We start from the raw sequence: 24,388 nt of genomic DNA, 5'->3' as shown, positions 1-24,388 counted from the left end.
GCACACAGTCTGGCAAACCTTTGACTGTTTCTTCTTACTCACAGACACTCACAGTGAAGGATGATCAAGTCTTCCCGATGAATCCCCCTAAGTATGATAAAATTGAGGACATGGCTATGATGACTCACCTGAATGAAGCCACCGTATTGTATAACCTCAAAGAGCGCTATGCAGCATGGATGATCTACGTAAGTCTAATGATACTTTGTAGTGTGAAACAAGCTATTCAGCTCCAGACATTTGATCTAAGTTTACTCTTCAATTTGCATTGTCTGTCACTGGTCCATCTACAGATAGCCAGTGACTTAGATTGGATCCCATGACCTGTTCATTGTTGGAAGTGGTCAACCCATCTCCTTTACAACCGTCTAACAGCACTTAAAGTTTTAAGACACTTACACCAATTCCTTAGGCGATGCTCTGCACTTTTTCTACCGCCATCTGCCCCTACTCATTACCTCAGTAAATGTTTTTCTAACTGCCAGCCCCTCACTGATGTCAGGTCATTAGTGATCCTTTTAATTTCTGCATTCATGGCTCACAGTAGAGATCACAGCGCAGAACAAACAGGTTTCATGCAATTATTTCTTTTCATTTCGTGGGCATGTTTCAGAGTCTCTACAAGGCTACCTGATTTAGGGACATCATTCTTACCGCAAACAGACTTATTTATGTTTACACACAATCATACACAAACACAAATACTAATTTCTCCTCAAACATGCTTCCAAAATGGTTTTGCCATCTTTTGTGCACCTGCACTGTCAAATTCTTCTTTATGTGTCACTCACTACCTTGCCCCAACCAATGTACACCAATGCATTCTTCTCTGTTTTCCCTCAGACCTATTCAGGTCTATTCTGTGTAACTGTCAACCCCTACAAGTGGCTGCCGGTGTACAACCCAGAAGTGGTGAGTGGCTACAGAGGCAAGAAGCGTCAAGAGGCCCCACCACATATCTTCTCCATCTCTGACAATGCCTATCAGTCCATGTTAACTGGTAAGTAATCTCCCAGACCATAGGCTGAATCTTTGTTTAGAGACAGACACTTCCAGGAATTTCATGCTGCAACTAATGCATACAGGCATACAAGAGTATCAAGCATAGGTAAGCTAGGGTAAATACCTGAATAGAGAGTCAGATGTCTGCTATGTCTACTTTTCTATGAATTCTTCTTTAGAAGAAATATTTTCTGTTGCAAATATTTGCCTTGTTCTGCATTTTAATTGACTATTCCTAATTGTTTCCAACCATAGACCGAGAAAACCAGTCAATCCTTATCACGTAAGTGTGCTTTCATTAATATAACTAAATAGGCTGCATTATTGAATTGCATGTTTTTTTCATAGCCTTCTTTGTATTCCACAGCGGAGAATCTGGTGCAGGAAAGACTGTGAACACGAAACGTGTCATCCAGTACTTTGCATCAATTGCAGCCTCTTCTGACAAGAAGAAACAGGAGCCGCAACCTGGAAAGATTCAGGTAAAGCAGAGGAACCTTGCTAAATGTCCTTTCATGAGGACATTGAACTAGAATAGTTGTGTCATTCTGCTAATAACTGATGATAAAATATTGCCTCATTACAACATTCAAGTGAGGTAGATAAATACATCTTGCTCCTTCAGAAGAAAGTGTGGGCAGCAATATTTCCCCATTCCTTGTCCTGCCTCTGGTGTGGCTACTTTGGAAATGTTCAATATGTTTGAGGGAATCACCATATGGGGAACACTTAATACATCAGAGCTGTTGCAGCTGGGCCTTCTGCAACAGCAGGTTATGCGTGAAACTTTACGCTCACATTTCTGTTTCCTCTCAGGACCAATTTGTGCTCAATTAGTCTCTTTTCAGAGTTTAAAGCCTTTATGTTGGCACATTATAGTTAAAATTGGCTTGAGCATGCTAAGTGAACAAGGGCGGGAAGAACTGTAAGCCAGAGGTTAGGTTTCAGTTGGTCATAGAGAGCTCTGTGAACACTCACCATACATAAGAGATATGGAAGGTAGACACCTCTACCAATGTCTCCTTTGCTGACTACAGATAAGTGAAGAGGTTGGTAGAAAAGTCATGAGCCTTCATAGTAATCTAGTTAAGCCCAGTCTCAGCAGATACCCCTAGGAATTAAGTATTCTATTTTAATAAATATATCCCTCAACAATGTTTTTAATGATTAATATATTTAGAATAGATGTATTTATTCATACTCATATTGTCACTGTTATTTGTCCTTCTGCTTACTTGGCTCAACCCAAGTTTTAGTCCTCCTTCTGAGTCCCAAGGAAATCCTGATTTTTGTACAAAAGATAGTTTTGTCCAGAATCTGGATTCCAGGTAGTGTGGTAATTATTACTCACATGATCTATAGAATTTAGGTGGAGGAATCTATATGAACCCAAGTTTCCCAGCGAAATATACAGCAGAAACATACAATGATACTGCTTTATCTCCCATTCTGATGTTCTTAACACAGTATAATACTGTAATACCCACCAGGTAATCAAAACGGACATTATAAACTTGACTTAGTCCATGTTCTCTTCATGTGTCAGCACTCGTTACTGTGGAACTCACATGTTGCAGGGAGAGTCCATATTGAGTGAGTCAGACACAGGTATACAAGACTCAGCAGAGTCATTTTTAGAAATCCATGATCTACAAAGGATGTTGAGTTTGCACTCCTTAACCTTCTATGGACCAATATGACAGCCCTTTGATCATTGTTAACATTTTTAGAAGATGAGGATCTAGGATCAGATTTTACTTTATTGCAAATTACTTTCTACACTGGTCTTCAAGAAAAAATATAGACATTATTACACAGTGGAATATTCAAAATGGCAATTCACAATTCGAAAATGTTTTTCTTGTAGGGCACCCTAGAAGATCAAATCATCTCAGCTAACCCGCTGCTGGAAGCCTTCGGTAATGCTAAGACTGTGAGAAATGACAACTCATCACGTTTTGTAAGTTTATGACTGAGCTATCTTCTCTCCATAGATTATTTCAGTCATTTTCAAGTAACATTAGCAAATGCTTTAGTTAACTCTTCTCTGAGAAAATTATTCAGAGGGATGGAACCCTCAGACTCTGAGTTAGAGAATAAATTATACATAAGAAAGACCCTCTCAAAGTGATTTAGCTGTGGAAAGCCCCTCAATTCTTTGAGTCAGTGTATATATTTAAGCCTATGGACGTTCATCACATCTTTTAGTTAAAGAAACAGGCCACTCACCTGTTTCTCATACTTAAATTATTTATCTTGTTCACTTTCTCTTCTCCTCCCGATTGCTCTTGAGCTCTCTTTCCCTGTCTATACATATAATCCTTTTTTACTTTATCCTCTCTCTTCCTTGCCCCATCTACTTTCTCTTGCCTTTATTTTACCTTTACACTCTCTTTTTCTCCTTTTCGCTCCATCTATCCCATGTCTATATTTCTAGGATCCACCTTGACTCTTACTGTTATTCCTACTGTTTGTAAGTTTCACTCATATTTAATGAAAGATTTGTCTAAAATGAGAAAGAGCAGTAAAAAGTTTGATAAAATCCTGTTTCACAATGCCATTATCTGGCGAGGCGCATACAAACATATGCATATAGATATGTGTGCGCATATATATATATATCAGGAGTTAAATGTGTACCCCATCCTCTTAATCAGGTGTCACATACAATTGATATTTCATTGTCTACTGTTATGTGTATTCTTTAGGTCAAGCTGTTAAATGTAATTAGGAAAAGCAGATATCAAATTATTGCAAGACTGTGTTTTACACAATTGAAATCATCAAAAGACCCATATCTTTATTTAATATTATGACCTAGATGGGAACTACTGTTCACACCTATATGGAGAATTACGCAAAACTGTGTGGGAAGAGTTAGGCTTACATCTCCTTGCCTTTAGACCATAAGTCTTGCCTGTAGTTCACTACAGCCCCCAAATCACACATATTTCCACATCACAGTGTATGTTGAAGCACTGGATAAGGTGAGAAGAGGACATAGAAAGGGACATAGTGAAAAGACAGCATTTACATCAGAATCCCCACTTCAAAGTGGAGGACCCAATTATCTACCTCATGCTCCTTTAGCCATCAATTGCCCACCTTGAAATAGCTTGAGGGATTTAGGGAAAACCTCCCAACATTGATCGAAAACTCCCAGGAATTTTACCCTACGCTGAGCATAGCAGGCATACATCTTCAAGCAACACACAATGCTTCATATACAAGTGTGTATCTGGGAATAATCAATGATCTTTTGTAGTGGGGACCTTGGTTACTAGAGCACAGGCAAAACAGCATGTTTTTTTAGCAGTTTTGTATTCTAATAAGGGGAAAACCCTGTAAGCAGAAGCACCACACATTATGAATCAAGTATGCAGAGCATTTGCATGATATCGGCTCCACTTGCTGTCAGCACAAGTGTGAGCTGACATGTTTATATTTCATTTTGGCCAGGTTCTGTTGCTGTGCCTTTTGTGAAGGCTAGTGACAGGGGACTATATTTTCTATTTTTCTTGCTGTGCATTACCTGTCATCACATGAGTAATTTTTTAATACCTTGCTTTGAAAAAAATATAATATTATGTGTAGTTCCAAAGCAGATGAAAAAGCACTTGATATCACTGTACCATAGTGGACGTTTCAATGCGACATGTATTTATCATTATTTCATAGGGTAAATTCATCAGGATTCACTTTGGGGCTACAGGAAAACTGGCCTCAGCTGATATTGAAACCTGTAAGTTATAACAAGGTAGTAGAGTGGCAAATTTACAGATCAATGAGAAGGATGAAAACAATAATGCCTTTAATATTTTTTTTAATTTGGCAGATCTTCTGGAAAAATCCAGAGTCACATTCCAGCTATCAGCAGAAAGAAGCTACCACATCTTTTACCAGGTCATGTGTAACAAGAAACCAGAGCTTATTGGTAAGTATGAGTCTGCATGGCTCCATCCATGAAATCTAAAATTAAAAACACTCTTCATTATCCACTTTGATTAATACTAAACATCACCACATCTCTTGTAGATATGCTACTGATTACAACCAATCCGTATGACTTTGGATATGTGAGCCAAGGTGAAATTACTGTAGCCAGTATCGATGACCAGGAGGAATTAATGGCTACTGATGCAAGTGTTAACATTGACATACCTTTTCTAAAATGTTTATGAGCCCCTGCTTCACCTCTAAGTTCCAGAGGATAGTAAAATTAAATCAGGAGTATCAATGTACATATAACAAGTGACAGTAGAGTTGTTGTAAGTTTTTAGGCCTTTCTGAAAACTCGACTGGAATTCCCCATTCTATGGTTGTCTAAATGCTGACCTAACTAATTAATCCTGCTTTGCTTGGGAAAAACATTCTAAAAAAGGAGGCCAACCTGTGACGAGGTTTCCAAGTCCCAATGATGCAAAACACTGTAAGAGGAAATGTTGAAATTTCACACCAGGCGAGTCTCGCCAGGCCCGTTTCTCAGAAACCCTTTAACAAACCTTGCCAGATTCACACTTGCTTATGCAGCATTAACACTGCTGGGTCTAATCTTCGTCTGTGGCCTTTTGAGTTTCTGTGTAATTCTTGTAAACATGCTTATTCTTCAATAACACTGCAAACAAACACACAGTTCAAAGAGGACGATCTCATTCATATAAGACAATCACATAATGTTGGGTAATAAACAGTACATGTGCACTGTAGACCCACATTATTGAAAGAAACAATCTATAGTAAAGCATTACATTTAACATCCATCACTGAGAGATGCTTATTATTAAACAGCAAGTGTTCTCTTTCTAAGTTGTGCACTGCATCCTGACCCTCCCGGCATGTCTTTAATGGAACTGTGTTTTATGTACAGAGTGCCATTGACATCCTGGGCTTCAACACAGATGAGAAAGTGGGAATCTACAAACTGACTGGTGCAGTCATGCACCATGGCAACATGAAGTTCAAACAGAAGCAAAGAGAGGAGCAGGCGGAGCCAGACGGTACTGAAGGTAAATGTTACACTGTTCTGTCGTTTTCAGTTAACTTGGTATTGGATTTACACATGTGTTATAGGAACTCTCGGTACAGAAATTTTAATTTTGCCAAATCAAAAGCTGGCATTAAAATAGAGCACCACCCCTATGCAATCAAGATTTTCAATCACATTCTTTGCTGTCTTCTGCTCAATGGTAACTACTCATAGCGGAATTGACAGGAAAATAGATAACAGAAAAATAGAGTGAATACACACATGTTCAGCTAGAGTCCTTGCTTTTAAACACACAAAAGAAAGATAAATGCTAAGGCTGGCTTTTCAGAAGAAATATGGATTTTATGAATGGTATGGAATAGGACTGTTGTGATAAAAAATATGCAAAACCTTTCATAGCTAAATCCCTATTTTCATCAAAAAGTTACAAGGATTAATTATGTCATACAACTTTTCCTCTTGACTTTCCATTGCCAGAAGAAAAAGCAAGTGGTAGCCCAAGCTTGGATTAAACTCATAAAGTTATGACTGTGAATACCAGAAGCAAGTCTGTTATGCCCTCCTTATTTTGCCGGAAAAGTGTATGTAAAAGAGGTACATTGCAGGACACTCTTACACCATATGTAAAAGAATCTCTCTCACAGTTCCAGGTTTGGTTTGTGGTTAGCATTATTTAGGGCTGGTAGCATGTTTACGTGTGTTTTTGAATATTACCGATAATTTGTGATAATTCTCAGGTATGTGCAATTATTTTGACTGTTCCAAATATCCTCAATAAGTGTATTTTTATGATTGCAGTCGCTGACAAGATTGCTTACCTGATGGGTCTAAATTCAGCAGATCTGCTTAAGGCTCTCTGCTACCCAAGGGTGAAGGTCGGGAATGAGTATGTGACCAAAGGCCAAACTGTTGCACAGGTACCGTAGTTTTGTCAGTGCTTGTCTGTTGAGCGCTAGCAATGAAAAAATGTGCATACTCATTAAAATAATATTTCTACTAAGGTTTACAACAATGTTGGCGCGTTGGCTAAGTCAGTCTATGAGAAGATGTTCTTGTGGATGGTTGTTCGCATCAACCAGCAGCTGGACACCAAACAATCAAGACAGCACTTCATTGGCGTCTTGGACATTGCTGGGTTCGAAATATTTGATGTAAGTGGAATAGAAATATTGTGAGACAGATCTGTAACCTAAGGAATTTGAAGATGAGTACTCTTCTTACACTTCTACTCACAAACACATGTTGCCTCTTCGTTGTTCAGTTCAACACACTGGAACAGCTGTGCATCAACTTCACCAATGAAAAATTGCAACAATTCTTCAACCACCACATGTTCGTCCTGGAACAGGAAGAGTACAAGAAAGAGGGGATTGAGTGGGAGTTCATTGACTTTGGGATGGACTTGGCTGCCTGCATTGAGCTTATTGAGAAGGTAAAGTGATGTTGTTACTCTGCTAGAGCTCTATTGTGTTCTTTGCTAGACATCTAAAGCGATTGATCCTTTAATGTTAATAAGAGACGCTGCCGCCCTTTGCATAGTTGATGCTATTAAGCTTGTTAACTCCATTGTGTAACAACATGACCATTAAACAAAGACAAAATGATCAGTACTGTGACTGTTACATCTATCCCAAAATCTAGAAATAAAAAAATCTAGAAATGACTAAACCTTTCATTAATAAAATATACCACAGAAAGAAAAGAAAAGTTGTACAATTGTCTATTGATACAATGACACAAACTACCTGTCAAGCATACTATCCAGCACACTCCAATGTTGCCTAATTCAGTCCTGTTTAGCACTTATATCTGTTCATTATACATCAGTGGCCGTAGCTTCCCATATGGGCACTGACATTATACATTTAATTAATTATACATGGTAATAAAGATTACTGTTGCCCTACAACTCCACACTCCCTCTTACAAATTACAGGAAGTTCACTTTACTAAGACATTTTGTCATGCTATTTATTCAAGCATATCTGATGCCTAACCACTACATTTATATTTTCTCATCCTTCAGCCCATGGGCATCTTCTCCATCCTGGAAGAGGAGTGCATGTTTCCCAAGGCATCAGACACTTCTTTCAAAAACAAGCTCTATGACCAGCATCTGGGCAAGTGCAACAACTTCCAGAAGCCCAAGCCTGTGAAAGGCAAAGCGGAAGCCCACTTTGCACTTGTGCACTATGCTGGCACAGTGGACTACAACATCACTGGCTGGCTTGAGAAGAACAAGGATCCTCTGAACGACTCTGTCATTCAACTGTACCAGAAAGCATCAGTGAAGCTTTTGTCCTTCCTCTATACTTCTTATGGTGCTGAAGGTATAACATTAGATGACATATCTGTCTGTCTATCTGTCTATCTGTCTATCTGTCTATCTGTCTGTCTGTCTGTCTGGCTATCTGTCTATCTGTCCGTCTGTCCGTCTGTCCGTCTGTCCGTCCGTCCGTCCGTCCGTCCGTCTGTCCGTCCGTCTGTCTATCTATCTATCTATCTATCTATCTATCTATCTATCTATCTATCTATCTATCTATCTATCTATCTATCTATCTATCTATCTATCTATCTATCTATCTATCTATCTATCTATCTATCTATCTATCTATCTATCTATCTCAGTTCTCCTTTGTGGATGAAAAGAAGGAATTATGCAGGTCTCACCTAGCAAGGTCTGAAGAACTTGCAGCATGTAATTGTTATAGTCAGAATATATTATGCTGCTGACCGGTGAAGGTCTTTGCTGCATCACCGAAGGGGATAGATTGTACGTTAAATAGTTGCAGGTCATAGTGAACATCTCATATAATTATATATAATACAAGACTCCTGCCCAATGCAATATAACAAATTACAATTTCACAAAAACTAACAGGTGAAGTGTCATATCACGAATGCACTGCTATGAAGTGAACCATTTCTTTGAAGGATGCTTTGCAATTATTAAAAGAATGGACTACTTGGAAGCCCATTTATTTTCAAGAGCAGGCGGTAATGGTTAACCTTATATTCATTTATTCAGCGCACTGAACCAAAAAAGCCCACTTGGGACAGGTGTACTTGTATTGAGACCCTAAATGTGGGAAAGATCACCTTTCCCTCCCTCCCCCGTACACATATGCCCAAATGACAATACTGCTTAAGGCAGTAAGGAGCAGAATTTGGTAGATATCACCGATGTGTTCTCACACTTTATCAGATACATTGGTTGTCATTCTGAAGGCTGCTATAAGAATGAGCTTGAATCACAATTAAAACTTGTGCACAAAGGTTACATTGACCATGGAGTTCTTCACCACAGAGATTTTGCTCAATAAACTCCAACAATGCTGGCCACACAGATTTTGCAGAATAAACGCCAGCAATGCTGGAATGTGCATGGGTAAAAAAACAATATACTGAGTATGGCATCTTCAAAAGGATGAAAACTTGTGGAATTACTGTGTGATCCCTCTTTCCGAACTACGGCACTGGGAATGGTTAGGTAATACTGCACAAGAGGAATATCGAATTCCATGGTATCTCCATTTTTCTGGGTGTTATTGCACACAATGATGCCACAATCAGTGAAGTCCTTAGAAATATATCAGCAAAGTTTCATAATAAAGAATGGAGCAAAAATAAAGAAACAGAAAATTTGACACTAAAAATGACCACTGTGACACTATGGTGTTGCTTTTTGCCTGCTTAATGGGACACAGTATGTCATACTTTTTGATCTGTTTGCTCATGTTTACAGCCATAAATTATCATGTCAGTTCTTTTACCTTGTTCCTCTTTTCAATTAAGATACCGCTGGCAAAAAGGCCGGCAAGAAGAAGGGTGGTTCTTTCCAGACTGTGTCAGCTCTGTTCAGGGTAAGCCACATTCACAGATTTATTTATTTTTGTTTGAACATATAGCGAAATTAATGCAACCATTATTCAATGCTTAAACCACAGGAAAACTTGAACAAACTGATGTCCAACCTGAGAAGCACCCACCCCCACTTTGTGCGTTGTCTCATTCCCAATGAAACAAAGACGCCTGGTAAGAGAACATTGATTTGCCAATTGGTAGGGAGAAGACTTTGAGAGATTTTATGGAAGGCTATAAGTCCTTCATTCATACAGTGAGTCCGTGTACAATTACAGAGGAATAAATGAACTTACAGTTGCTTAGTATCCTTTTGTGTATAGCATATGTAACTATTTTGCATCAAAGGGTATATATGAATAACACACGCTCATGGTCAAAATGGCTCTGTGAACCGGGCTCTACATCATGGGCTTAAGATTTATCAATATGACAGAATATTTATAAAATAATGATTTATGTGTCTATTATGTAAATGGCGCTGATATATACAATTTGGTACATGTTTAAATGTACGCTTTTAGTTTTAAAGCTATTTTTTGTTTGGATTTCTGTAAGGCGCCATGGATCACCATTTGGTTATCCACCAGCTGAGGTGTAACGGAGTGTTGGAAGGTATTAGAATTTGCCGAAAAGGATTCCCAAGCAGAATTTTATATGCTGACTTCAAGCAACGGTATATGTTACATAAATATCACCTTTGTTTATCATTGTATTTCTCTGCTATTTTCATATGTCACTTCTAATGTTCAATCTAGGTGGGTTTTATACTGACACCTATTTAATGCCAGCATCAATTGAATATTAAGACAGCAAAGAATTAAGTCACATTTATATTGTAAGGAGAAACTTCTGAGACAAAAGTGCAACTTCCCCCAGGTGTGATAACTACAAGAAAATATGTTAAAAGGAAAACCTTGACAACTTTTTGTTCAAGCATTAATCAAAAATCAAATACTAATAGACAAAGTCTATATGAAAAGTCTATAGAAATCTCAAAAGGGTGCGTTCATCTATTGAACTATTAGCAAGCAAAGCAACATTTTTGATAAATCAAAAATGGATTGAGAATTTGGAAAAGAATAATTTCATGATTACAATTAGAGCGTGTGTCTAACCTAAGTGGGAATATATAATTAAAATGTGCAAACATGCCTGTATTCCTTGTTCCGGAGTACTAGGTAGGATCAGTGATGTAGAGCTGTGAAGATTATCATCTTGGCCAATGATGAGATGGTATATATTGTTCCAGTTGAGTAGATAATATGTTCATTCTACACATTGTTTTAATCACATTAATCAAAAGGGTGTTAGGTGGGTATTCATTGATGTTTATGGATTTAAAGATTGCACGGTGGCCAGGCTGGTCAAGGTTATGGTTATACCCTCTCCAAACATGAAGGGGGAAGCACAGGGTCTAGCAAGTCGTACATCTTTATTCATCAGAATGCAGATTAGTGCTGATATGATCTGGCTAATCCACTCCATCATTTATGAACAAAGCATTGTCCTCTCTTTTACTTTATTTCAGGTACAAGATTTTAAATGCAAGTGCAATTCCCGAAGGTCAGTTCATTGACAGTAAGAAAGCTTCAGAGAAGCTTCTTGGATCTATAGATGTTGACCATACTCAGTACAAATTTGGGCATACAAAGGTAAATAGCTTTTATTAAAGTTTTATCGCATATTCTGTGAATATATATAATTTATGCTACAATAAATACTAAATGTTATGATACTTTTGTTTTTTTATTTTGTTATATATTAACATATTACAAGCAGGTACCCACATGTGCTTAAATTGAAAATATGTTGCTTCCACATATCTTAAATATGTGTTCATTTATTTATAAATCATGTAATTAGAAACAAAGTCCTCAATCATCGATCTACATTGATCAGGGTTTGAAATATCAGTGATGTACTTCTTCATATCAACTTGTTTTAGAAACTAGCTAGATTAGAAGTCAACCAAAGATATCTGTAACTTCAGCTAATGTCAATAAATAACTATGAATGTGTTAAATATCTTCTTTAGTGGGCAATAGATTGTTGTCATTTATGTCATTAGAATATGGCCCCATAGAGGTACAGATTTTGCAAAACATTCTCTGGCTATTGGAGAAACATACCCTTCCAATCACCATGCAGGAGACTGCAATTCTTTTACTTGCTAGATGAATTTCAATTCTCTTTAGAATCTGTTTGCCTGATAATTATGGGCAGGAGAATGGTGCACCCAACATGGTGAAAAACACATTGGGTACTGATGCTATGGGATGATTGTGTCACACTAAAAAAAACAAAGGCACAACTTGCTTTCTTGTTGGTAACTAACATTACTTACACATCACTATTCTCTGTGCCTTTTGTGCTTCTATATCTGCTGCACACAAATATTGCATCACAGTGTGTAAAATTACATTTTTAAACAACTTACCAATATGTATAATAATTGGTGAAATCGATGCCTTGGCAAGTTTCAATTTCAAATTCCAATTATGTACATACTTACTATCGTTATGGTTTCTGCATTTTGTATATGCTGTTACCCAACCTTTCACTCTGCACAATAGGTTTTCTTTAAAGCTGGCATTTTGGGTACCCTTGAAGAGATGAGAGATGAACGCTTAGCCCAGTTGATAACTCGCACTCAGGCTATGTGCCGTGGCTTCCTCATGAGGGTAGAATTTCAAAAGATGATGCAAAGGAGGTGAGAACTGAGTGATATTGTGAAAACATTTCTCCTGCATGTTACCAAGCACTATGTCAAATCTAATGTATTGTAATGTATTTTGGCATCCACTAAATCAGGAGTCACTAATATTACAATGCCATCATCAATTCCATGTGATACTGACATGCAAAACACATACAGATTGCATGTTTAGGTAAAAGGAAATTTAATGTAATAAATGATACAATACTTAGGATCACTGATTAAATCTGCATCTTTGTAAGTGTTGTCCTTAATCTGGATAATTCCATAAGTGAGACGCCTTTAAACAAAGATCAGTTTATCTCACAAAATCAGCCTTCAAAGAAAAGACATTAGCAATAACATTCCTATTTATTTTAGAGAGCCCCCCACATGTCTCAATGCTTAGGTTATACACACTATCATGGCTGCCATACTCCCTGAGCCCTCATCTCAAAACGCAACTACATTTATTAAATTGATATAGTAGAAAAACAGAGCTATAGTAAGCATTTAATTTCCGATCATCAAAGGTCACTTCCAGAATCTTTCCTAACAATCTACAATAAATTTCAATGCTGTATAGAAAGTGTAAATTTTACTTGTTGGACAAATACGAGGACAGTTAATACAGGCAAATGGTTTAAGATACCTTTCGGTTTCAATCTTAGGAATGGCTACCTTGCATTCATTCTGTCCCAATCCATCACTTATGTGCTTTAAATGCTATAAATGGGAAATACAGGAGGCTGAATGAATGAATGAGGATTTATATAGCCTAATGCCTAGAGCCGTTGACATTGAAGCTGGGGAACCGGGATCGAGTCTTGCCATGGATGCTCAACCTCTCGTGGTTCTGGGCAAATCACTTAATCTCCTTGTGCCTAACAAAAATGAATATGTCCATCTGTAAAACAACTGGTGCTAGCTCTGATACATTTGGGACAAGTTTGTGCTATATAAAACTTAAAAAAACAAATGACTGTATGATATTTCTAAGACACAATCTGGTAACCCTGAAATTAGCTGTTCTAAGATTTCAAACATGAAAAGCAAATATTAAAGTAGAATTTAGCTTTGAACTGTGTTAATTTGAGGTAAGTTAGATTCCTAGTTCATTCCAAAGTGTGGATCACAGTACAAGTCACTTTATGTACTTAACACTAAGAATGTGTACTGGCATGAGAAGGTGGTGCTCTCATTGACTGAATTCCTGATATGCACCTGTTCCATATATGCAGATAAATTACAGTATTTCCCAACACTTCATACATTTCCATACATTTTCCTTTTATTCTGCACACTTTCTATCAGTGATTTCCTTGGGTTGTGTCTTTCCATCAGACATTATCCTGTTAGTCCTTAGGTAAAACAGTGTGAGAACATAACCTGTGTTCACCTTCTTCCCATGGAAAAAGGCAACAGTTTAAATGACTGGGAAGTCAGGAGTAACAAGAAAATTATATATGGACTGAGTACACTAGGGAAGGATGAAGTTTTCAGAAAAGCATTTGCCCATGTCGGTAACATAAAATAGAAGTCATGTGGATTGACTATTGAAGAATGTTTATTCTCTTGTTTCCCATATTACTGTGTTAGATTAGAACAGTGTGGTAATCTAGGGAAATCAGAAAAGGGAAACTAATGTAAACAGTACTTTGAGAAGGTGACTTGTGTAAATGTAACTTTACATACCTTTTAAGTGTATTATATTACTGTGAACATAAAGGTTTAACAATAATGTGCTAAGATATTTTCCTGTTGTTTTTATCTGAATACCTACCAATTTATGTTATTAACTCTCAGGGAGTCCATCTTCACCATTCAGTACAACATCCGCTCATTCATGAATGTCAAACATTGGTCATGGATGAAGCTGTACTTCAAGATTAAGCCGCTCCTGAAGAGTGCAGAATCTGAGAAGGAGATGGCCAACATGAAGGAAGAATTTGAGAAAACCAAAGAAAATCTGGCTAAATCTGAGGCTAAAAGGAAAGAACTGGAAGAGAAAATGGTTGCAGTTATGCAGGAAAAGAATGATCTGCTTCTCCAAGCCCAGTCAGTAAGTGACTGTAAAAAGCTAATCTTGATGTGACTCTAAATCTCAAATTAACCCAAGCCCACTGACATTAATTCGAGTACTTTTAAATGAAGGATATGTTTATAAATTAATTTAAATAGAAAAAACTCAGCATATGCCTTTGACTGACAAATATTTTCAAGGATTATTTGACATCAATTGGCAAGGGCTTCCATCTTTGGAGCTTCTACTTTGCAACTTTAAATGTAGTCTTTAAAGTGATACTTTGCATACCAACCAAGTGATTAGCCACATGGCTTTTTAGTTGATAGTAGGAGACCCACAGTTCAGGCAGACCAATTAGACTTTTAGTCTAATTGGGCTAATATGTCTTAGGAACAATGCACACATTAAGTTCAATTGGAGATGCAATCTCAATACAGATTTGTAAACGATGATGTTCTCTTAGCAGCTCCATGTATATACTGACCTTTCAGTTTACTTCTCCAGTACTTTGTTATTCAGCACGTGTTTTGACTGGTTACATTGGCCCTACAGCTTTCGGTATGGTACCAGAATATCATGGACCAAATAAATTCTGACAAAAATATTGTTTAGAAACATATCTCTCCACTTGATTAAATAATAGAAAATCTCCACCCAATTAGATAACGTTTTTGCAAATAAGTAATTAGGACACAGCATTTATGTTCAACAATATTGTTGAGAGTGATTTTGTCAATTCACCCCAGCTGTCTTCTGCAGTACTTATTCAGTGCCATTTCAATGGTTCTAATGCATTGCATTACAGAATTCCATTACAACTCTTAGTGAATTACCAAGTCAACATTTATGTAACAGTTAGCACTAGTTGGAAATTACTTGATATAATTGATTTTTCAAGTACTGAGCTGTTCAAAATGCATATTGAATCAGTTGAGTCAGAGTGTGAAAGTCTTATCTCCCTCAAGATTATTTTCATATGTATCTGTGATACGCATGTATGAAGATGGAGGGTGTTACATGGACAATCTATATATCTGAGAAAAGAACAAAAGGTCATTCAGTGCACATTAAGGTAATATGAGCTCCCATTTGCCCTCCTTTTCAGTTTTGTGGCATAAAAAAATTCTTACAGTAAAATGCCCTAACTTGCTTGATGCTTCAGGCACGTGGCATTACATACATATAGGAAGAAAATACAAGATGACACCTGAATATTCTTTCTACTTTGAGAATGGAGCAGGCTCAGTGTCAACTGCGAGAGCTTATGTTGTGAATTGTAGGCAATAGTAGGGATGTTATCATAAAGTGCCAGCTAATTTAATCTTCAGGAAGGTAGAGTTAGGTAAATACCTGTGCCAAGTAAGGAGGGACATGATTAGAAAAGATAGTATGGTTAAGGCAGATGCTAATTTTAACGATTTTCACCACAACATGAGTCCTTATATCTGTTGCTTCAGCATCCACCAAAAGGCATAAGCAACCATATAAAATGTTATGTTTGATACTTTAGATTTTTGGCAATACAGCATTATATTTTGAATCTGATGTTTTACATTTCTGTTTTACATATATAAGGAATCGGAAAATCTGTCTGATGCTGAGGAGAGGTGTGATCAACTCATTAAAAGTAAGATTGGTCTTGAAGCTAAAATCAAGGAAGTGACTGAAAGGCTTGAGGATGAAGAAGAATCCAATGCTGAGCTAACAGCCAAGAAAAGGAAGCTTGAGGACGAGTGCTCTGAACTGAAGAAAGACATTGATGACCTTGAACTGACACTGGCCAAGGTGGAAAAGGAGAAACATGCCACAGAGAATAAGGTATGTCATACTGAGCAGATGCTTCATCAGAAGGTGTCCAACCTTTGAACACTGTGTGATACAGTAATGTGGGCACATTGTTTTAAAGAGAAATGACACATGAAAATGCTCCTTTGTCTTACTGCTGAAATGCAGAACCATCATCAATCTTTCCTTGGGCCATGTCATTGATCTTTCCTTGGGCCATGTTGATGCCATATTTTCCTTTTTCTTGCACATACATAGATTGGGGCCAGACAGGTTACTTATATCATCAGAAATTATCTGGCAGATTGGTGATATCTAGACGAGATTTGTATGTGGTTCACTATTTAATCATTAGGTTGGTGTCCTCAGTAAACAGATTCAATTAAACATCAAGTTCCTTTGCCTATGCATTACACCCATTGTACCATCATGTGTCCCTCAGTTGATCATAAAACTAAATATGTCACCATAATTTACCTGTTCTCTGACTAACTGTAAGAGAGATTGGCATGTAATGCTGTCTTAAATCGGAAATTTCAAAAATGTATGCTGGTAGCCAAAACGTATCTTGCCCTTTCAGTTAAAATAACACGCGGCTACTTTTTGCTTAATTGCTAAAGATAAAATACATTGTCTAAGCACAATTACAGGTACAATTGTTTTAAGGAGTTGTGGAAGGCACGTGAATAAAAAGTAAATAAAAGGCATACATCACTTTTATTTTAAAATATGGATACATATGCAAATCTTTCTATCATTTTTAGGTTAAAAATCTTACCGAAGAAATGGCTGGCCTGGATGAAAGCATTGCCAAGCTCACCAAGGAGAAAAAGGCTCTTCAAGAAGCCCATCAGCAAACCCTGGATGATCTCCAAGCTGAGGAAGATAAAGTCAATACCCTAACAAAAGCGAAATCTAAACTGGAGCAGCAAGTGGATGATGTAAGACATCTACTGCACTAACGGTGGCAGTTGGCAGAAATCCATATCATGTCGGCCAGAATAATGATAGTTTCTGTTTTTTCTGTTTCGTTAGCTTGAGGGTTCTCTGGAACAAGAGAAGAAGCTGCGTATGGACCTTGAAAGAGCAAAAAGGAAGCTTGAAGGTGACCTAAAACTTGCCCAGGAGTCGTTGATGGATATGGATAATGACAAGCAGCAACTGGACGAAAAGAACAAAAAGTAAAAACATGCAAAATATAATGTTGCTTCGACATTGGCAACGGGAACGAAATATGATAGCCATTGTCAATGCTCTGTGGTGGTGGTGATTGGGGGTTCTAGAATAAATGCAAAGCCTAGAGTCTGACAGATGATGAATAAATCATAGTCTACCTCTTTTAAAGGAATACATCACTAGTTATGGTGGAAAATATTGGTGTGAAAATACCACCTGAGTCTCAGACCTTTTCAAGGGGAATAATGGCTCATTTATGATCCGGAAGATACTCAGGGTTGTGATGGATAAACATCCCCTAGACAACATGTTTGCTTTGTAATAAACACACACAAACATTATGTTTATTTGTTTTCCCCTAAAACAGGAAGGAGTTTGAGATTAGCCAGTTCCTAAGCCGGATTGAAGATGAACAGGTTCTAGGGGCTCAATCACAGAAGAAAATTAAGGAATTACAGGTAATTCTATGTATGCACGCTTACATACATTTATATTATTCAAGTGAGAGGGGCAATATTTACCCAAACCTTCAGACAAACATGGACAAATACGGAGAACTAATAAGCAGAATGAATATCAACATTTTGTGTTTGTGTGTATGTGTGTGTAAAATGGTGTATATATGCGTCTGTGAAATTTTGAATAACCATTTTTACCTCTTTTTCAGATGAAAGTTTAAGGTTTTTAGAGATCTATCAAAAAGCTTTTTCAAGTTTTATGAAGTATTTGTTAATTAAAAATACCAGTTTGAAGCAGAGGCAGTTTATGGCTATACAGCTGTGGGTAATATTTAAAATCCTTATTCTAGGCTCGTATTGAAGAACTTGAAGAGGAGATAGAAGCAGAACGAGCGTCTCGAGCTAAAACAGAGAAGCAGAGATCAGATCTTTCCAGGGAACTTGAAGAGATCAGTGAGAGGCTGGAGGAAGCCGGTGGGGCCACCTCAGTTCATATTGAGATGAACAAAAAGCGAGAGGCAGAGTTCCAAAAAATGCGCCGTGACCTGGAAGAGTCAACTCTGCAGCATGAAGCTACAGCAGCCGCTCTGCGCAAGAAGCATGCAGACAGTACAGCAGAACTTGGGGAGCAAATCGACAATCTGCAGAGAGTCAAGCAGAAACTAGAGAAGGAGAAGAGTGAACTGAAGATGGAGATTGATGACCTCGCAAGTAACATGGAGTCTGTCTCTAAAACCAAGGTAATTATTTTGTTTCTCAATCTCAGGGTGTATCATGAGTTGCAGCTATAGTTTTGCAACATGTTTATCTAAACTCTTCTCATTTTGCTTCAAAACAAAGGCTAATCTGGAAAAAATGTGCAGAACTCTGGAAGACCAATTTTCTGAACTTAAGTCAAAAGATGAAGAACATCAGCGCCAAATTAATGATTTAAATACCCAGAAAGCTCGCCTGTCAACAGAGAATGGTAAGTAAACAAAGGGAATGTGTAGTGTACATATCTATATTATATGCACAATGAAACTGTTGGAACAGGGGTAAAAAGAGCTCATTTTGTGATAAATCTGGTTGTAGGCGAATATTCTCGGCTTCTAGATGAGAAAGAGTCTTTAATATCTCAGTTAAGCAGAGGCAAGCAAGCCTTCACCCAGCAACTGGAAGAGCTGAAAAGACACTTGGAAGAAGAACTAAAGGTAATTGATGTAAAACAGCATACGTTGCTCTTATCTGTATTCTCATTCTACGAACCTTAATCTTATTTCATGTTGATACATATTTTTTGTACGTGTGAGCTGTTCCTTGTAATTCCATGTGTACCAGGGAGTGAGCTGCTCTTTGTCATTGACAACCTTCATGAAAACTCTGTTCCACTGCGCTTTCTTCTTTGAATTGGAATACGTTTAAGCAAAAGTAGGGTGAAAGAATGGGAAACACACATGAAAGACCTAGTAGCCAATTACTGATGAATGCTTGTTCAGCCATTCATTGCCATATTCTGTAAGCACCTCTTACATGTGCCCCCACAATGACTCTGGGTCATTTGAACACAGCCACAAAGGAGAAGGTAAAGGCATATCCAAGCATATATGCACTACAGTATCTCCAGCACAAGCGTGAAGTATTTGAGTGAGCAGGCAAGTGATGTTTTTGATCCTTATAACAAGGTGCACAGCCGCAATGCTCATTAAGTGCAACCAATACCGGGTTTGGCACTCCATCATATGGCTGAGATACCCGCCACCCCCTCTCAACACAATCTCCAAGGATGGGAAGACGGAAACGGTTCTGAACTTTTGGAAGGCAGGAGGGAGTTACCCTCCCGGCCGTATTTATTAAAATATGAAACAAAATTAAAACATTAAAATAACAGTTTCATATCATGTACAATTTCATTTACACATTACGATGTTCTTGGCTGACCTTAACACATCTCTAATACAAAGGTTCTCCTAGCCGATATTAAACATCCTGCAAATGCATTTCTCAAAATTGAAATTGTACATCCTAACATTACGGGCCAACGGCAAGGTCGTTACCGGTGTCAGATCCCCAATACCAGAACTCCCCCCTCACTTGTGAGGGGCGGTCGCACCGAGTACTGTACCTTTGTGCCTACTTCCAATTTCCCTTGTCTTAGCGGGGGCCCCCTGTTAACTCAACGCCATCTTAGTGGTCGTCCGAGGACTCGTGTGAGGTGTCTAGAAGGTAGCGTAGACCCCCCTCCCACCTCACACAACTTACCACATCTGCCGTCGCAGATGTCCTGGCCCCGGGAAATTCCCAGGAGTGGCCCGTAGCCCCTCCTCCCCAGGGAGGGGCCCATGGCCGCTTTCCCTTTCGGCGTCCCCATCCTTAGAGGGGACCGCCTCCCCGTTTGAGGGGCCAATGGCCGCCTCCCCCCGGGCGCTCCCATCCATAATGGGTGACGCCCCACCTCTAGGGATCTTCCAATTACTGCTCACCGATCATGACCTTACCGCCACAGGCCGGATAGTTGACCGGCTATCCGGACCCCCCACAAAAACTCCTACTTAAAGGTCATGGCTGCAAACTCTTTAACCAAGCTACGAGGTCTCCTATGAGTAAAGTATTCCCCACCCGGGACAAATGGACCCCATCCTCTAGATACATCTGGTCCCCCCTGATACATCCATGAGGAATAGAATGCAATGTACTTGTACGGAACAATCTACCAAGTTTGTTATTCACTTTCTTCACCGAATGATTTATAGCAGACACAGAATTAGCCCCCCGCCGCACCTTCCGTGGAATCATATGGGACCATGCAATCGTGCACCCCGGAACCCTTCTCGCCAACCAACTTACTGTGGATAGTATCAACTCGAGAAGTACCCGTCGACCAGTGGTCACCAAATCATTGCCCCCAAGATGCACTATGATTACAGATGGCGGTGACCTTGTCCCCCCTAACAAGCCCTCCATAAAAGTTTGGAACTGGTCAATACAGAGCCCGCCCCTTCCGTAGAAGGTCAACCTGTACCCGTATTCCCCAGCCATGTGAATCATGTCACCTGCTTTGAATACGTCTGCGGCACGCCTCACGTATGAGTGGCCCACGACCCACACCACTCTTTCCTCAGCCGGTGGTCTTTGACCGCTGGTTCCCAGGTGTCGGGTTGACTGCACAGTCCGCCCCACCTCGTAAGCTCGCGAAACTGTAAACCAAACAAAAACAAGAAGCGTGAGTGCATGACATTAGCTTCATAACATGTGCAACCGCACATACCTTTTATAACAATTCAAGGACCAACGCCCCAACTGTTTCACTTTTTCCACACTCAGACCCCTGGCTGTAGCCTCTGTAGCAGCCCCTATCCGGAAGGAATGGGTCCCAAACTCGCACGGGTTCAAGCCCGCCGCCGCGATTGCCATCGTGAGCACCCGCTGGAACTGAAACCTAGTCAGTGGGGTGGCGTCGGCGTGCCTCAGCAAGCTTCCCCCCCATGATGCCCCCCTCTGCGTCAAATACTCCTCAACGCATGCTACCGGGCACATGGGAGATCCCGGAATCTGCTGGACCACTACGCTGTCCCCGATCGCTCTCTGATCGGTCTTGGACCTGGTAAATGAGACTACCATTGTCTCCCCCTTAATTTGAATGTGCTCTCGGCACAGACCTCCCCCCGTATCCTGCTTGTTCCTCGCTACCAGCTCGCTTACCCGCATAGCCCCATGGAATGGTAATGCAAAAGTGGCCCGGAATAGCACTGTCTCTGATTGAGATGAACATGTCGCGGGGAGTACGGACGGTAACAGGGCCAACCTTTCCAGACCTATCGGGTGCCTCTCATCCACTCTGCTACCCTCACGGGGTTGCCACCCACGCAGCGCCTTCTGTACTAAGAAAGACGCTGTGGGGTCCTGTATGCCATGGGCCCGTGCCATGAAAGAAATGGCGGCCCGGTGCCTATTGGCCGTAGCCACTGATTTGCCTGCCTGATGTAATGATAACAAAAAATTCAGGACATACTCCTCTTGCCCCCAAAGCTCCCCCCTAGCTGAACCCAAAAAGGACAAATAAGAACGGAACGCCCCTTCATAAGCCTTCCTTGTCCTGGGTGCTAGGCTCTCTCCCACGAGGTCTTGTAGTCCGGGGCACCGAGAGACCAGAGAGCTTCGGGAAATGGTGCCGGCACCGGGTCCGCTGAGGGCAGAAAACCCCAGAAGGCCTGCATACGGGAACGAGAAAGCGCATCAGCTGCCTGATTTAACACCCCTGGCACATGTCTTGCCCTAAAGTGGACGTTTAGTCTCATACACAGCAGGACAATTTCCTTCAGCAATCTCAAGATCCATTTGCAGCGTGCTGCCTGACTATTGATACACTCAACCACGGTCATATTATCAGACCAGAACACCACAGAGCGATCACGAAACCCCTCAGGCCATGTATTTAAGGCCACCAGAATAGGGAACAGTTCGAGAAACCCAATGTTACCTGTGAGCCCACTCTCGTGCCACCATGCCGGCCAGGTTCGTGCTGACCAATGATTACCAAAGATGGCGCCAAAGCCCACACTCCCTGCCGAGTCAGTCCACAACCCCAGCTCCTCGGAGGAAACCGCTGGTTTGTTCCACACGACCCGGCCGTTGAAATCCGCCAGGAATGCCAACCATATGCGCATGTCCTGGCGAACCTCTGCCGAGAGCCTTGTGCGATGGTGCCCTTCCTTAAGGCCAACCATGGCTTGAGCAATAGAGCGGGAAAAGGGGCGAGCCATCGGTATTACTCTAAGGGCAAAATTCAGCTGACCCACAGCCTGCTGCAACTGATGCAAATTTACCTTCGTCTCGCTAATACATGTTTCAAGCGATGCCTTAAATTTCGTTACCTTTTCCTTAGGCAAACAGAAGCACCCCTCTTCGGAATCGAGCTCTATTCCAAGAAACTCGAGCGAAGTAGCCGGGCCCACTGTCTTACCTGGTGCCAATGGCACGCCAAAGCGAGTCATGAGATCACAAAATTAATTCAAAGCCTGTGCACATTCTATGTCCCCGGCTGCCCCCAGGAATAGAAAATCGTCAAGATAATGCATAACATGTGTAAACCCCGTTGTTCTTGTGAAAGCCCATTGCAAAAAAGTACTGAATTTCTCAAAATACGCACAAGAGATGGAGCAACCCATTGGCATACATTTATCCATGTAATAGCGTCCCTGAAACATGAAACCAAGGAGACGCTGATCATCTGGGTGTACCGGGAGCAACCGGAACGCCGACTCAATGTCTGATTTGGCCATCAGCGCTCCGGGCCCCAGGCGATTCAACATGGCGACGGCCTCATCAAAAGATGCGTACCGCACCGAACAAAGTTCCGGGTCAATCGCATCGTTCACCGAAAGACCCCTTGGAGCTGACAAATTATGTATCAACCTGAATTCCCCTGGGTCCTTTTTGGGGACCACTCCCAGAGGCGAACAAACAAAATTAGCTACTGGTGGCGTGTCATATGGTCCGGCAACCCGACCTCGGGTCACATCTTTCCCAATCTTTGCTTGTGCCACCGCCGTATTCTGCAGAACCGACAGTTGGTTCCTACATTGTGCTTTACCCTGAAAATCCCCCGCTGGGATGCGGAAACCATATGAAAAACCATCTCGCAACACCCCAGCAGAGATATGATCCGGATATTCATTCAGCCAAGGAATCATTGCCATGATATCAACCGGGGTAGGGAGAGGCGCCCCTCGGACTATTTCAGACCTGTTTGGCGCCCCCTCTACTTCCCGTATCACCAGTCTTGGCTCTGCACATGGTCTCGGGGTGCGAGGACTGCCCGCACCCTGCACATTCATGCCTAAACCTGCAAGACCCCTGCGGCCTAGTACATTTGCCTCTGTTAAAGCTCCAGCATGCCCCTTTTTTACCTGAGTTGCCATTGTTCCTTGTGTGCTGATCATTGCTTGATCCCGCCCGAAAGGGTGCCCCAGACGAATGGCGGGAAAACTCGACCACGTTTCCCCCTAAAGATGGCGACTTCGCCGTGCCTGACTTCTCCATTTTCTGCCAGGAAATGGAGTCGAAACAATCCCACGTCAGGGATGTGTCGTGCTCCTTGGACTTACGAAATATGCTATCGTAACAAAACCATTGATTGCCACCATATGTCTCATAAAATTCCATGATACGTGTCTGATACACGGCTAATTCGACCAATAATTCGGGCCTACGTTCCCCCATAATTGCAGTGAACATTCCAAACGCTCTGCCCCAATTGCCTATCGATTCATCAACTCTGAAACCGGCCATCTTGGCGCGCCACACACTAGGATGCAGAAATTCTTTTTGATTTTTTACATGCTCAATCTCATAGTGATCGGTCAGTAAGGAAAACATGTTCACATATTTATCAGCCCATATCCTTTCTTTTACCT

The 24,388-nt window shown here is 40.4% G+C and overlaps 1 protein-coding gene across 1 annotated transcript in view; it reads left to right on the top strand.

The window, feature by feature from the left end:
- The window catches only part of LOC147701930 (myosin heavy chain, skeletal muscle, adult-like), a 42,535-nt gene that overhangs the window by 5,449 nt on the left and 12,698 nt on the right, over positions 1-24,388 (top strand). Inside the window, exons 4-29 of the mRNA XM_086930556.1 lie at positions 45-188; positions 844-1,000; positions 1,258-1,285; positions 1,370-1,484; positions 2,870-2,962; positions 4,681-4,744; positions 4,838-4,936; positions 5,038-5,141; positions 5,870-6,008; positions 6,788-6,906; positions 6,991-7,140; positions 7,251-7,421; positions 8,016-8,319; positions 9,785-9,852; positions 9,937-10,024; positions 10,409-10,526; positions 11,382-11,505; positions 12,427-12,563; positions 14,355-14,610; positions 16,150-16,392; positions 17,124-17,300; positions 17,395-17,540; positions 17,903-17,993; positions 18,344-18,733; positions 18,834-18,960; positions 19,068-19,186. Of these exons, the coding sequence (XP_086786682.1) occupies positions 45-188; positions 844-1,000; positions 1,258-1,285; positions 1,370-1,484; positions 2,870-2,962; positions 4,681-4,744; positions 4,838-4,936; positions 5,038-5,141; positions 5,870-6,008; positions 6,788-6,906; positions 6,991-7,140; positions 7,251-7,421; positions 8,016-8,319; positions 9,785-9,852; positions 9,937-10,024; positions 10,409-10,526; positions 11,382-11,505; positions 12,427-12,563; positions 14,355-14,610; positions 16,150-16,392; positions 17,124-17,300; positions 17,395-17,540; positions 17,903-17,993; positions 18,344-18,733; positions 18,834-18,960; positions 19,068-19,186 (3,771 nt within the window). The remainder of the gene's footprint in view (positions 1-44; positions 189-843; positions 1,001-1,257; positions 1,286-1,369; positions 1,485-2,869; positions 2,963-4,680; positions 4,745-4,837; positions 4,937-5,037; positions 5,142-5,869; positions 6,009-6,787; positions 6,907-6,990; positions 7,141-7,250; positions 7,422-8,015; positions 8,320-9,784; positions 9,853-9,936; positions 10,025-10,408; positions 10,527-11,381; positions 11,506-12,426; positions 12,564-14,354; positions 14,611-16,149; positions 16,393-17,123; positions 17,301-17,394; positions 17,541-17,902; positions 17,994-18,343; positions 18,734-18,833; positions 18,961-19,067; positions 19,187-24,388) is intronic.

This window comes from Lissotriton vulgaris, chromosome 7 (genome assembly GCF_964263255.1).
Source record: "Lissotriton vulgaris chromosome 7, aLisVul1.2, whole genome shotgun sequence".
NCBI lineage: Eukaryota > Metazoa > Chordata > Amphibia > Caudata > Salamandridae > Lissotriton > Lissotriton vulgaris.
This window is presented reverse-complemented; position numbering and strand designations above follow the sequence as displayed.